The sequence below is a fragment of the Lingula anatina genome, chromosome 4 (genome assembly GCF_051362555.1).
Source record: "Lingula anatina isolate TDL-2025a chromosome 4, LinAna3.0, whole genome shotgun sequence".
Lineage (NCBI taxonomy): Eukaryota > Metazoa > Brachiopoda > Lingulata > Lingulida > Lingulidae > Lingula > Lingula anatina.
In genome coordinates, this window is record NC_141770.1 from 27,416,035 (window position 1) to 27,428,117 (window position 12,083).

At 34.0% G+C, this 12,083-nt stretch overlaps 1 protein-coding gene across 2 annotated transcripts in view; it reads left to right on the forward strand.

Moving 5' to 3' along the window:
• Nucleotides 1-14: 14 nt before the first annotated feature.
• Nucleotides 15-12,083, forward strand: part of LOC106177838 (Fanconi anemia group A protein homolog) — a 27,683-nt gene continuing 15,614 nt past the window's right edge. Inside the window, exons 1-18 of one of the 2 annotated variants that reach the window (XM_087010432.1) lie at nucleotides 15-189; nucleotides 806-921; nucleotides 1,277-1,391; nucleotides 5,573-5,715; nucleotides 6,041-6,133; nucleotides 6,339-6,412; nucleotides 6,592-6,701; nucleotides 7,581-7,657; nucleotides 7,823-7,874; nucleotides 8,277-8,426; nucleotides 8,676-8,752; nucleotides 8,972-9,113; nucleotides 9,618-9,751; nucleotides 10,308-10,418; nucleotides 10,588-10,683; nucleotides 10,893-10,952; nucleotides 11,286-11,374; nucleotides 11,981-12,041. In XM_087010432.1, coding sequence (XP_086866558.1) covers nucleotides 123-189; nucleotides 806-921; nucleotides 1,277-1,391; nucleotides 5,573-5,715; nucleotides 6,041-6,133; nucleotides 6,339-6,412; nucleotides 6,592-6,701; nucleotides 7,581-7,657; nucleotides 7,823-7,874; nucleotides 8,277-8,426; nucleotides 8,676-8,752; nucleotides 8,972-9,113; nucleotides 9,618-9,751; nucleotides 10,308-10,418; nucleotides 10,588-10,683; nucleotides 10,893-10,952; nucleotides 11,286-11,374; nucleotides 11,981-12,041 — 1,767 coding nt within the window. In that variant the 5' untranslated portion in view covers nucleotides 15-122. The remainder of the gene's footprint in view (nucleotides 190-805; nucleotides 922-1,276; nucleotides 1,392-5,572; nucleotides 5,716-6,040; nucleotides 6,134-6,338; nucleotides 6,413-6,591; nucleotides 6,702-7,580; nucleotides 7,658-7,822; nucleotides 7,875-8,276; nucleotides 8,427-8,675; nucleotides 8,753-8,971; nucleotides 9,114-9,617; nucleotides 9,752-10,307; nucleotides 10,419-10,587; nucleotides 10,684-10,892; nucleotides 10,953-11,285; nucleotides 11,375-11,980; nucleotides 12,042-12,083) is intronic. The other variant, XM_087010433.1, reaches the window with a different exon arrangement.

Below are 12,083 nucleotides of genomic sequence, written 5' to 3' on the forward strand. Positions count from 1 at the left end.
AAATATTTAATTACTATATTACTATATCTATAGAAATCGTTCCGGGTCATTGGGAAAGTAGCAATACAAGAATAGGGCGCAAGAAATGAAAGAGGTGGTGAAAGAAGAGTTCGTTGAATAAAATGGATTTTAAGTCATCTTCCTCGAAGGATGAAATATCTACAGAGACACAGTTTAAAAGACTTATTGGTTGGTATAATTTAGCCTAATTCATCATTTGACAATTATGTTGTCAAGATAAAACGACTGACCTCTGGAGACTATTTAATTTTAATAGAAATGCATGTACCGTAAAACCACGATCATATGTTAGCCGATGAACTTAATATTCACATAATGCGACTTTTGAACGGCACACTAGTCTACCATTGTGCAAAAAGCACCTATCAGAATTACTCTAGTACTTGAAAACAATTGTTATATAAACTGCCATATTACCAGTACCAATTAAATATACTGGTACAGTGTACTCGATCCATACAGTACATGTACAACCAATAAAGTACTGGTATACTGCCCACCCACCCCCCACCCCCACCCCCACCCCAAAAAAGAAATCATAATGACCTCTAGGTGAGCCCAATGGGTTCTGAAGTGGTACATGTTTGGGATTTTTAGTCTGATTGTTGTTGTTTTTTTATTATTTATTTATTATTTTTGTTTGTTTGTTTGTTTTCATATGAACTCAGTGAAACACACGATGAGAAATTACAGCCTATGTTTTCAGCATTTTCAGTTTTTACAACTTTCACACATGGAAATTTATTTATAAGGTCTGCTTTCACACATTACATCACTATTTCAGCATCCCGAAGGAAATCCAGAGAAGGCCGCTCCACAGAGTCTGTAAATGAAGATCTTCATGAAGCAGTTGTTCAGCTTATCATCCAGCACCAAGACTTAGATTTCCTTGTGAAAGAGGTAATTAATTATAATATATTGTAATTAATTATAATATATTACAAAATATACCATTATGTGTGCATCCTGCTGGTAAATCTACCTTTTGTATATATATTAATTTTGTTTAGAATTATTAATATTTATGTTGCTAATGCACTTTAAAAAATGTATGTTTGAGTTTTATTTCTATTTACTTGTTTATTTATTTATTTTTTTTCATTTTAATTGCACTTTTAAAAATAATCATTCAATTATTTTTAATTAGTATATTTCCTAATGGTGAAGCAACCATTCACTTAGAATCCATTAAAGTGAACCTGTATATTGAACCTAATAACAATAAATTCATTGTAAACTGCACTAATTTTCCCAGGCAAGACCAGCTGTGAGACATCCCCATGGATCTCTGCTGCAGAGTAATACGGGCACTATTCCTGCTGAAGACAAAGGGAGCAACTCTACTAGTACACCAAACACAGCATTTTCAGGTACAGTGATGACCTTTGATTTCATTTTGGTATTTTGTTTTTGTTGTTGTTGTTACCTCTGCCAAGGAGGTTATGTTTTCACTCCCGTTTTTATGTACAGACACAGATGTGTCTGTACATATAGCCATCATCTGCGTCTGTCGTCGCCGTCGTCGCCGTCGTCGCCGTCGTGCACTTTTACCGATAACACGATAAGTGGAACACCGTTTTTGCTTTTGGCTTGAAACTTACAGAACTGGTGAATATTCCTAATACGCAGGTCAAGTTCGAAAATCAGCATGATCGGGCCATTTTTAGGGAAGTTATGCTGTTTTTTCACTTTTTTCAGCATATATGCAGCACCGATAACACGATTAGTGGAAAACCATTTTACCTTTTGGCTTGAAACTAACAGAACTGATGAATATTCATAATACGCAGGTCAAGTTCGAAAATCAGCATGATCGGGTCATTTTTAGGGAAGTTACGCTGTTTTTTCACTTTTCTCAGCACATATGCAACACCGATAACACGATAAGTGAAATAACATTTTACCTTTTGGCTTGAAACTAACAGAACTGATGAATATTCATAATACGCAGGTCAAGTTCGAAAATCAGCATGATCGGGCCTTTATTTTAGAAGTTATGCTGTTTTTTCACATTTCCTCAGATTCAATTATTAGGCATGTTAACAGTCTCATTATTTAACTAATAAGATACGTAAAAGTGTTTGTTTGATATTTCCTGCATCTTTACAACATTGTTAATTGATTGTGTAAAAATGATGGTAAACTTGTTATCGTGTATTGTGTAATAAAGTGTCAAAAATGGAAATAAACTCATCATTGCAGTTTGTCAGATTCAATCATCCACTATGTTCAGAATCTCAGAATGGAGGAAATTGGACATTAAACACTGTTCTATTGATATTTTTCCCATCTCATCAATTTTCTTAGTTGGTCATATAAAAATGGCAACAAACTGTTTATTTTGTTTTATGTTAAAATATGTTAAAAATGGAAATAAACCCATTTCAGAACAGTGCTGTCTTGTTTACATTTTGGCATTTTTAAGATGTGACTTTGAAGTTTCATGAGCCTGCAGACCTTTGCTAATCACATTTTCTGAATATTCATGATACTAATATTTTATGATTAAAAATTGATGGTCATTATGCTGTTAAACATTATGTAATATTGCATCAAAACTTGAAGAAACCCCTATTTTGGGCACTGCTCCCATGATGACCATTTAAGAAAAACCATGTCACTTACTGTTTTCAAACTTACAGGAAAGAAACATAGGGCTAAAATACAGTTTCAGTAGGCAATGCAGTCTGTTTGGTAATTTTTTTCTGGCAGTTAAACAGTTTTTTGTGAAAATTTAATTTTTCACATATTGGCATTTTCAAGGTGTGACTTTGAAGTTCCATGAGCCTGCAGACCTTTGCTAGCCACGTTTTCTGAATGTTCATGTGACTAATATTCCATTATTAAAAATTGATGGTCATTATGCTGTTAAACATTATGTAATATTGCATCAAAATTTGAAGAAACCCCTATTTTGGGCACTGCTCTCATAATGACCATTTAACAAAAATCATGTCAATTACCGTTCTCAAACTTACAGGAAAGAAACATGGGTCTAAAATACAGCTTCAGTTGGCAATGCAGTCTGTTTGGTAATTTTTTCTGGCAGTTAAACAGTTTTTTGTGAAAATTTAATTTTTCACTTATTGGCATTTTCAAGGTGTGACTTTGAAGTTCCATGATCCTGAAGACCTTTGCTTGTCACGTTTTCTGAATGTCCATGTTACTAATATTCTATTATTAAAAATTGATGGTCATTATGCTGTTAAGCATTATGTAATATTGCATCAAAATAGAAGAAAAAACAATTTTTGGTGCTGCTGCTATGATGAGCATTATGGGAAAACTGTGTTATGACTGTCAAACCTTTAAAAAAGAAACACAGGACTAAAATGCAGAATGAGTTGGAAAAGCAGTCTAATTGGCTTCTTTTTCTGGAAGTTATACATTTGAGTGAAATATTCATTATCTTTTTGGCATATTCATTGTGGGAGTTGGAGCTCCCATGGACATGAAGCCGAATGGTAATCAAATTTTCTACATGTCCATGCTATTTATTGTCAATAATCAAAGATTGGTGATAATTATTCTATAATTTATTATGTAATGTTACATCAAAATTGACAATATTTTTGCATTGCTACTGCAAACATTATGAAAAGAAAACTGTGTTACTTATTATTATTTTTAACTTACAAGTATGATTTTTAGGATTGGCATGCAGTTCAAATTAGAAAGCCAGGTCAATTGGGTTATCATTTATTATTGAATTCATGCAATTTTGTGTGAAATTTTCATTTTTCTCATTCTGGCACTTTCTAAGTATAAACTTGAACTCTGATGGGCCTGAAGCCTTATGCTTTTACTTTCGGTGTTGTTACCTGTTGTGCATAATTAAAATTTGATGTTGACTGTGCAGTAAAACATAATGTATTATTGCATCAGAATTTGTAGTCTCCTATTTTGTGCATTATTGTTTTGTGCTTTTCTTAAGATGTGACTTATGGGCCTGAAAGATCTTTGAGAGGGTCAGTCTGTTAATATCCCTTGGGTATCACGTAGCTAATTTCTGAGTTATAAAGTCATTTGCCTAATTGATAGGCCATTAAAGGAGATTACATAAAGCACACTTGTTGATATTTCCTTGTAAACTCCCAAAAGTTAAGCTCTCTGCTAGATTAATAATAAGGAAGCAGTGATAATTATGCAGGTTATTATATATATATATATATAATCAAAGATTAAAAGTTTGAATGGCAGCTTCATTGAAATTATATTTACCTCAGGCTCTGAGTAGGAGGTTATATTTTCACCCCTGTTTGTCTGTCATCAACATAACTCAAAAAGTTATGGACCGATTTTGCTGAAATTTTCAGGAACTGTCAGAATTGGGCCAAAGAGGACAATGATTAGTTTTTAGTGGTGGTCTGGCTCAATAATCAACAATAATCAACAATTGCTGCCTTGGCAGAGGTCTGCACTCTCGGTGGTTTTCTAGTTTTGTTAGGTTTTCCTTTACAATTTTTTCTCAAACACTTGCATTTGTGACTTTTAACTCTCATCCGCTCGAGGCTCTGCACATTTTCTGTATTTCCACATAAGCAATTGTATTGTTTTTTATGTCTTTAAACATTATATAAAATTATTTTATGCACTGTCATCATTTTTCAAATATTGAGACTTTCATCATGTGACTATAGTCTCTCATGGTCCTGAAACTGTAATCTTATTGAAGGGGTGGATTGAGACCATCTTCTGGGTCTTCTTGAAGACAGGTTATTAAGTTTATATTGACTGGTATCTATTTTTTTCTGTTGGAAGACCATCAAAATGGAGGATGGATCAACATAGATACTTTGGAATACTGTCAGAAAGTATCTCAGGGTCCGCTCCTGTTATTGACCATGTTACCTGTTGTGCATGATTAAAATTCAGTGTTGACTGACAGTGCTATTATAAGCATTATTTATTATTGCATCAAAATTGACAAAATGACCTTTTTTTGCATCTTTATTTTCTGTTTTTTGTCTGTACATTTGACAGCTTTGCTGCCTTGTTTCTGTTTATTTGTTTGTTTGTTTGTCTGTCTGTCTGTCTGTCTGTCATTAACATAGGTCAAAAAGTTATGGGCCGATTTTGATGAAATTTTCAGGAACTGTCAGAAGTGGGCCAAGGAAGAGATGATTAGTTTTTGGTGGTGATTTGGATCAATAATCAATCAATAATCAGTAATAATAAAAAATTGCTGCCTTGGCGCAGGTCTGCGCTCTCGGAGTGCTTTTCTAGTTGTTGACATAAAAATATCAGTCTGAGAAGTTAGCAAAAAGTGCCGGTCATAGTTGAAACTAGTAATTTCATCAAACTACGAGGTTAATTGGTCACAGTAGTCAGTGCACTGAGAAATGAAAGAGGTTACGGAACATTGCACAGATACTCAGTATTTCCAGTCAGATGTAATGTGTGACACTAACATGGCCTTCAGCAACACATCAGGAAAATTACATATTATTAATTTTTTTTTAGTCACTGGTCACTGTAGATTCATAGCTCCTGGGACAGTAGGCTAAAAAGTTTTTGTTGCAAAGTAAGAGTATATTTTATATTATTTCAGTCGACAGCTGTGTGTCGTGGGTGAAGGAGAAAGCTCAGCAAACCATCAGCGCGGGACTGACCACGGCAACCATATGTGCCTCACAACTCCTGAATATCATCCAGAACACTGACTGTTTGCTGCTTTTAGATACAGTGACTAGGGTAAGTGATATTTTAGATTCAGTTTGGAAAAACTGTCAATTCCTTGCAAAAACTTTCATAGCATTTTTTTAATCTTTCAGAATTGACACATGTTCTCAGTTTTAATGTTCAGGCTAGCTTTAAATTTGTAAATGAATTTGCTATTTAGTTTTTAAAAATTGCTCTTTTTAGTCATTCTTATCAAAATGAACTGCTGACCTTTACTAAGTTAGGTTACTGTAAGCTTTGTGCCCAGTGACTTAGAATATTTTCAGAAAGCAAGTATTAAGTAAAAGTATTTAGAAAATGCTGCTTACTGATTTCTTCCATTTTATATCTATTTCAGGAAGATGTTGAAGTCTTGGTTCAAGTGATGGTGAATTTAATGTCTGAGCAGTGTTTCAACAGAAAAACATTTTCCAAAGCAATTAATCAAAAGGTATGTTGTGACAAAATTTTTCTGCTAATTTTCAAAAAGTAAAAGCTTTTGTCAACCTCACAAAAAATTTTTATTAGTAATTAATCACTATAAAATGGTCAGTCATTTTATTTGGAATTTTGGATGCTCTTACAGTGTACAGAACAGTTCACAGTAACGGTGTAAGAAGTTTTTTTATTTTTATTTCAATTTGAATTCTCTCTAGGGGAATCTTCCTATAGAAATCATATGGAAATTACATTCTGAGGGAATTATGCCCCTGTCGATGTATATTTCACAGTGAGTTATATGACATTTATTATTTCTTATTTTACATGTATATTTTATCATTTGTTGTCTTCTTAAAAGTGAAATTGTAAAAAAAAAAATTAAGAGTAAATTTAGTATGTGTATTGCTTTTTTTATGGCATATAAATGATAATTAAGTCAGAAAAATTAACATTATTTTTTATTTTCAGCAATGTAAACCAGCCAGAGGAGATAGGAAAATTGGCACAACATTTGACGGCCCTATGCTGCCGAGGTGCAACTGATCTGTATCCAGACGTCACTCGAGCAATAATCAAAGGTTAGAGGAAACTTTCATAACAAATCTAACAACCTTTAGTTAGTCTTACCTCTAGGAGGAAAACCCTCTGTCTTTTTTTATTTCAAAATAAATCTTCAATGGTCAACATTAGGTAATATAGTTAGGTATTGAAAATAGTAAATGTTTTGTATAAGGACTAAATGCCTCATGCCTATAGATAGAAAATGACACAGTTAGAGCGCATTCTCAACGAATTAAGCCAGGCTTTACAAAGCCGGTGACCTAAAAATGGCGGACGTACATAAAAGAAAAACCGCCTAATCTTTTAATAGTCTCACACGCCTCCCCACACGTCGTCCCTGCGGGGTACAGTAATTAAATCTCGGCTCCGTTCGCCATGCGGAAGCTACCTGAGAAATATTAAGTGCGCATGCTCATCAGTTAAACTCGTGGTGAAGAAAGCATGGCGGCTGAAGGCGATCGAAGGCAAAAAGCTCTTCTGTTCTATTATCTTTGAAAACAGAGACGAAAAAGGAATAATTTGGCCCGTAGAGCAGCAATGAATCGACTATCTACGGAGATAATATCACCAGAGATATTCACGGAAATATTAATGTTCGGAGCCGAGATTTAATTACTGTACCCCGCAGGGACGACGTGTGGGGAGGCGTGTGAGAGGCGGAGAGACTATTAAAAGTTTAGGCGGTTTTTCTTTCATGTACGTCCGCCATTTTTAGGTCACCGGCTTTGTAAAGCCTGGCTTAATTCGTTGAGAATGCGCTCTTAGTGTCTTTAAAGCTATATTCCACCAAAAGTAACCAAGGTTATGAAATAGAGAATATTTTTCTTTTTATTGAATAAAACAATAATATGCAAGAGTTCTACAATTGAGTCTGATAGCTGTATGATTTGTTTCAGATCTGTCGAGTTGCCTTGTACAGCAGGCTTACAGTGACAGAAACACAGAGACAGAGGCGACATCTGGTGTGAAAAAGGTACACTACAGTTAAAAAATGCCAAAATGTGTAGATATAGGCAAAATTCTAATTATGTCTGATATTTAAATATTTGATATATGTGAACAAAAAATTGACTGAAATCTAGCTGCATAGTGTGAAGAATTAGGACAAATTAAAAATAAATCAAAACATATTTTTCAGATCTCATTGGCTGTGCTGGATAATGCAATACAAAGTAAGTGGTCAATACAAAGTAAGTAGCATCTAAAACGGGAAAGGTTATGATAGATATGTTTTAACCTGCTGATGGACTTTCTGAATTCTTTCCAAGCAAAAGCAGACTTTCAAGCAAAAGATTTTTTAAAATGTTATCATCCCAGTGCCATATCTCTTCTTCATGCTGTACAAAAACAGTAGAATTTTAGTTAAAACTACATGTATGAGCCAGTCTTGTTTAATTTTTTACACCTGTAGTAGTAATATAATAGTACCTGTTTTATCCATTTTACGTGTATTTTATAATAGATTTATACAATGGCTGAATAAAGTATTATTTTTTGTCTCAAAGCTCCAAATATATTAGGTCTGCAGGTGGGTTCCTCAACTTTCTAAACTTCCATACTGAGCTTCATATTGTCAATGTTTCATGTTTCAGAATTATTAGACCTTCGTAAAGACCAAGGCAGAGCTTTTGTTTGTTTTCTTGAACATTGTAGTAGCACTGAATCTGTAACCATGGTTACTCAACAGAAATTCTCAACACGTGTGTTGTGTGGTGTGTTAGGTCACAACCCATCTTTGAAAGGTGAGTGGGGGGGTATTTAGTTATTATTATTTATTTATTTTATTTATCTCTATTAATTAAAAATGAGTTGTTTGTGAAATCCTCTGAGAAGTTATCATGTGCAGAATGAGATTTGTACCTGACTTGACCTGTTCTTCTATTAAAAGGAAAATAAAAGTAATGTTCAATGTTTAACAGGTGCTCAGTTGGTCTTCCATATTAATATTTTGTATAGAGTTGTTTTTTAACTAGTTTAAACCTATTTTACAGTGTCTGAAGCCTTGAGGCAGCAGTCCAAGTGGACTTTCTCTCTGACTTCTGCTGACGAAATCAATACTTACAAAAAGGTACATTTTCTTGCTGTAGTTGGTCCCTTTGTCTTTTCTAGCTCAGTCCTCTTCCATTCTCTCTCTCTCTCTCTCTCTCTCTCTCTCTCTCTCTCTCTCTCTCTCTCTCTCTCATTTAAATTTTCATTTCTTGCTGATATTTTGTTTTTCAGTACCTTTAACTTGGTTAATATTTGCATGTTTTAGTTATATTGAGAGAAATTTCAATAATTTTTGTAGCTGTTGGTTGTGTTTGACGTTAAAGAAGCAACCAGTCTTCTTCTGCGTATATTGGCCAATCAGGAGGTAAATTGGCATTCTGTGCTGACCTGTCTCTCAACACTGCTGGTATGTTTCGAGGAGGCTCCCAGATATGTCAAAGGTACGGAAAATGTGGTACATTTCTTTTTAGCTTCTAACTTCCCACCACTTTTAATGTACTACACTAAAGAAAGTATTTTGGAGAATTCCTGGCAGAAAATTAAAAAAAATTATGCAAGAAGTTTTCTGTAGTGAATTAGTTTTGGCCTTGTCTTTTATGATTCATGATGGTAAGAAAGTAAATATTTATAAAATAGACTTAGGTTTTTTCTTTTTTTATGTACAGACACAGATGCGTTGACTATGCTGCTAAGCATCATGAAATATTGCATCAGAATTTACAGAAACCTATTTTGTGCATCATTTTCGGCTTTTTGTGTGTTCATTTGACAGCTTTGCTTTTTTTTTTCTTGAAATACTTATTTTGTCTCTTTAGAATTAATTTACTTTTTTAGGGCTTTCAGTAAGTTTATGCTGGTACATCAAAGTATTAAATATCTTGTTTTATATTGGCCCTAAATCTTTTTCTCTGCACTCAAATGAGTTACTTTATTGCCACTTTCAGGCATTGTTGGAGACCTTGTAAACCAAGCCCTAGAGAATTCTGATGTGGATTCCATAGTGACAGCCTTTGTGTTAGTGAGACAAGGATGTCTAGAAGGCCCACATATTTTTCCCTCTTACAGGGAATGGTTTCAGGTGTGTGCGCATGCTTGTGCATGTGCATATAACTGTCTGTATGTGCATGTGCATGTGTATACGTGCATGCGTGTCTGTGTGTGTCGTACACTAGTTTTAATGAAATTAAAATCTAAATTCATGTTATGTTTTGTGTTCCCCATTAACAGCAGTCTATATTATGAAAAATGCTTTCCATTTGAATGCAGTAATCTTTGTTTTATGAGTGTTTAATACATTGATATTGTCATTGACTCATCAGGCCCGTAGCCAGCAAATTCAAAAGGGGGGTTCTTTTTCTGAAAAAGTGGACCTTTTACAATGAAACTTATGTGTACCAAGATAAAATTTTACCCAAAATGGACCTTTTCCTGACAAAAAGGGCAGTTCTTTCGAACCCCCCGAACCCCCCTGGCTACGGGCCTGCTCATTGATTTTATTAATTAATTTGGATTTTTATGTGAAAACACAGTGACGTTAAGTTTTACCTTAAAAATATCTTGCTTAAAACAAAGTATCCCTTTTATTATTTGTTAATCTATTTTCGTTTAAGTTCTTCATTTTATTTTTTATATAGGAGACTTTTGGAGATGCTTCAAGGTCGCCAGCTAACAGCAAGAAGTCATTTGTGTTCCTCGTGAAATTTCTCACTGACATTGTGCCATTTGAAGAGGCTCAGTACCTAAAGGTAAGATTCCCTGCAAATGCTTGTACACTAGCCTAACTCTCAGGTACAATTACTTGTTCCAAAGAAAGGAATTTTTGGTCAACATAATGCTTTATATTAGCTAAATTATAGTTTAATTCAATAAACAAAGTATTTATCTTTATCTGTCTTCTTTTTTTTTTTCCTTTAGGTCCACATCCTCCATCCTCCGTTTGTTCCTGGGAAATGTCGGCCATTTTATGCAGACTATGTCACGCTAGCGAAGACCAGACTCTCAGATCTAAAGGTTTGTGATTTGACATGCTGATTTCATAGGTTCTGTATTTTGCTTTGAAATTTTAATTTTATTTCACCACAGAATGTGTATTTCCAGAAATTAAATTTTATTTTTCCACACTATCATGTTTGATTAATCATATTCAATTTGATATTTAAAAAGCATTTTCAGTAATTATTTTTTTTATTTGTTTAAATTATTTTGTGATTTTGTTTCAGGAATCTTTAGAATCTGAAGCTTTATATTCTGATGCAACTACAAGCAAGGATAAGTTGGAGGTAGGGGAATGATGCTGTTGTGATGGGACATCAGTAGGTTTGATTGCTAAAACTTTTGTGTTCCATACCTGACTGTGCAGGATTCCTTGTTTTATGATAAGCCTTATTAGAACCTGTGTTTGGAACCAAAAATCTACAGATGAGAATTGCTTCTTTAAGGACTGCTTCCTTCACAAACATTGTCCCATACCTGTTTTATGAAATTTGGACTTTTAAATCATGGTGAATATATAGCATCTTTTTTGTTAGAATTCTGTGAATACATTGTAACATTAATACTATTATAGGTTTCTTTTTCTTTTGTGGAAAGAACTTTTTTTTTTTGTATTTCAGCAAAAGCAACAGCTGGAGAGGGATGTTGGCGTTGCCCTCCGTGCCTTTGAGAAGACAGGGAAAGTGCCATCTAGTGTAATGGAGGCAAGGTGGGATACACCTTCATCTTTTTGTGACATCACAGCAAAATGTCTCCCCAAAGTCAAAGCAGAATTACATAAGATGAAATAAGAAAAATATAATGTCCAAGATATTAAAATTGAAGTTTTATAAAATGTTTGGTGGGACATTAAATGGGCATACAAAGTGGTTTTAGTTGGAAATGATATACAAAAACACCACTTTCACAACATCAAACACTCCAAATAAAATGTTTGGAGATTCGTGCATTGAGATAATGTCATGGCCACACTGGTTTGATCTGGTAGTTGTGATATGTGTAGTAGTAGTAATAATAAAAAGCATGCGCACAGAGAATGAATTGTGCAGGCAAGCTGTTTTCGAGGACAGCTGAGCGTAATACTGCTACCAATGCATAAATGGGATAAAAAAAACAAAGTTAAAATTATGTTTTGATGAATTATATACACATGTAATTGTGATGATTTGTTAAGATAAATCCTTTTAAACGCCATTCTTACATCATCTCCACAACTATGATAGCACTTTACTTTGGTTTGTTTACCCCTTTAAAGTTATTAAACTTGTTTTCTTAAACACACCTATTTTTTTACAACTTTTTATTTCTACTTAAGCATATTTCGAAAGCCATACTATGTTGGAAGATTCCTGCCAGCATTACTGACACCAAGACCTGTAAGTGTTTGAACCTTCTGAACCTGTGATGCTCAGTAAAAA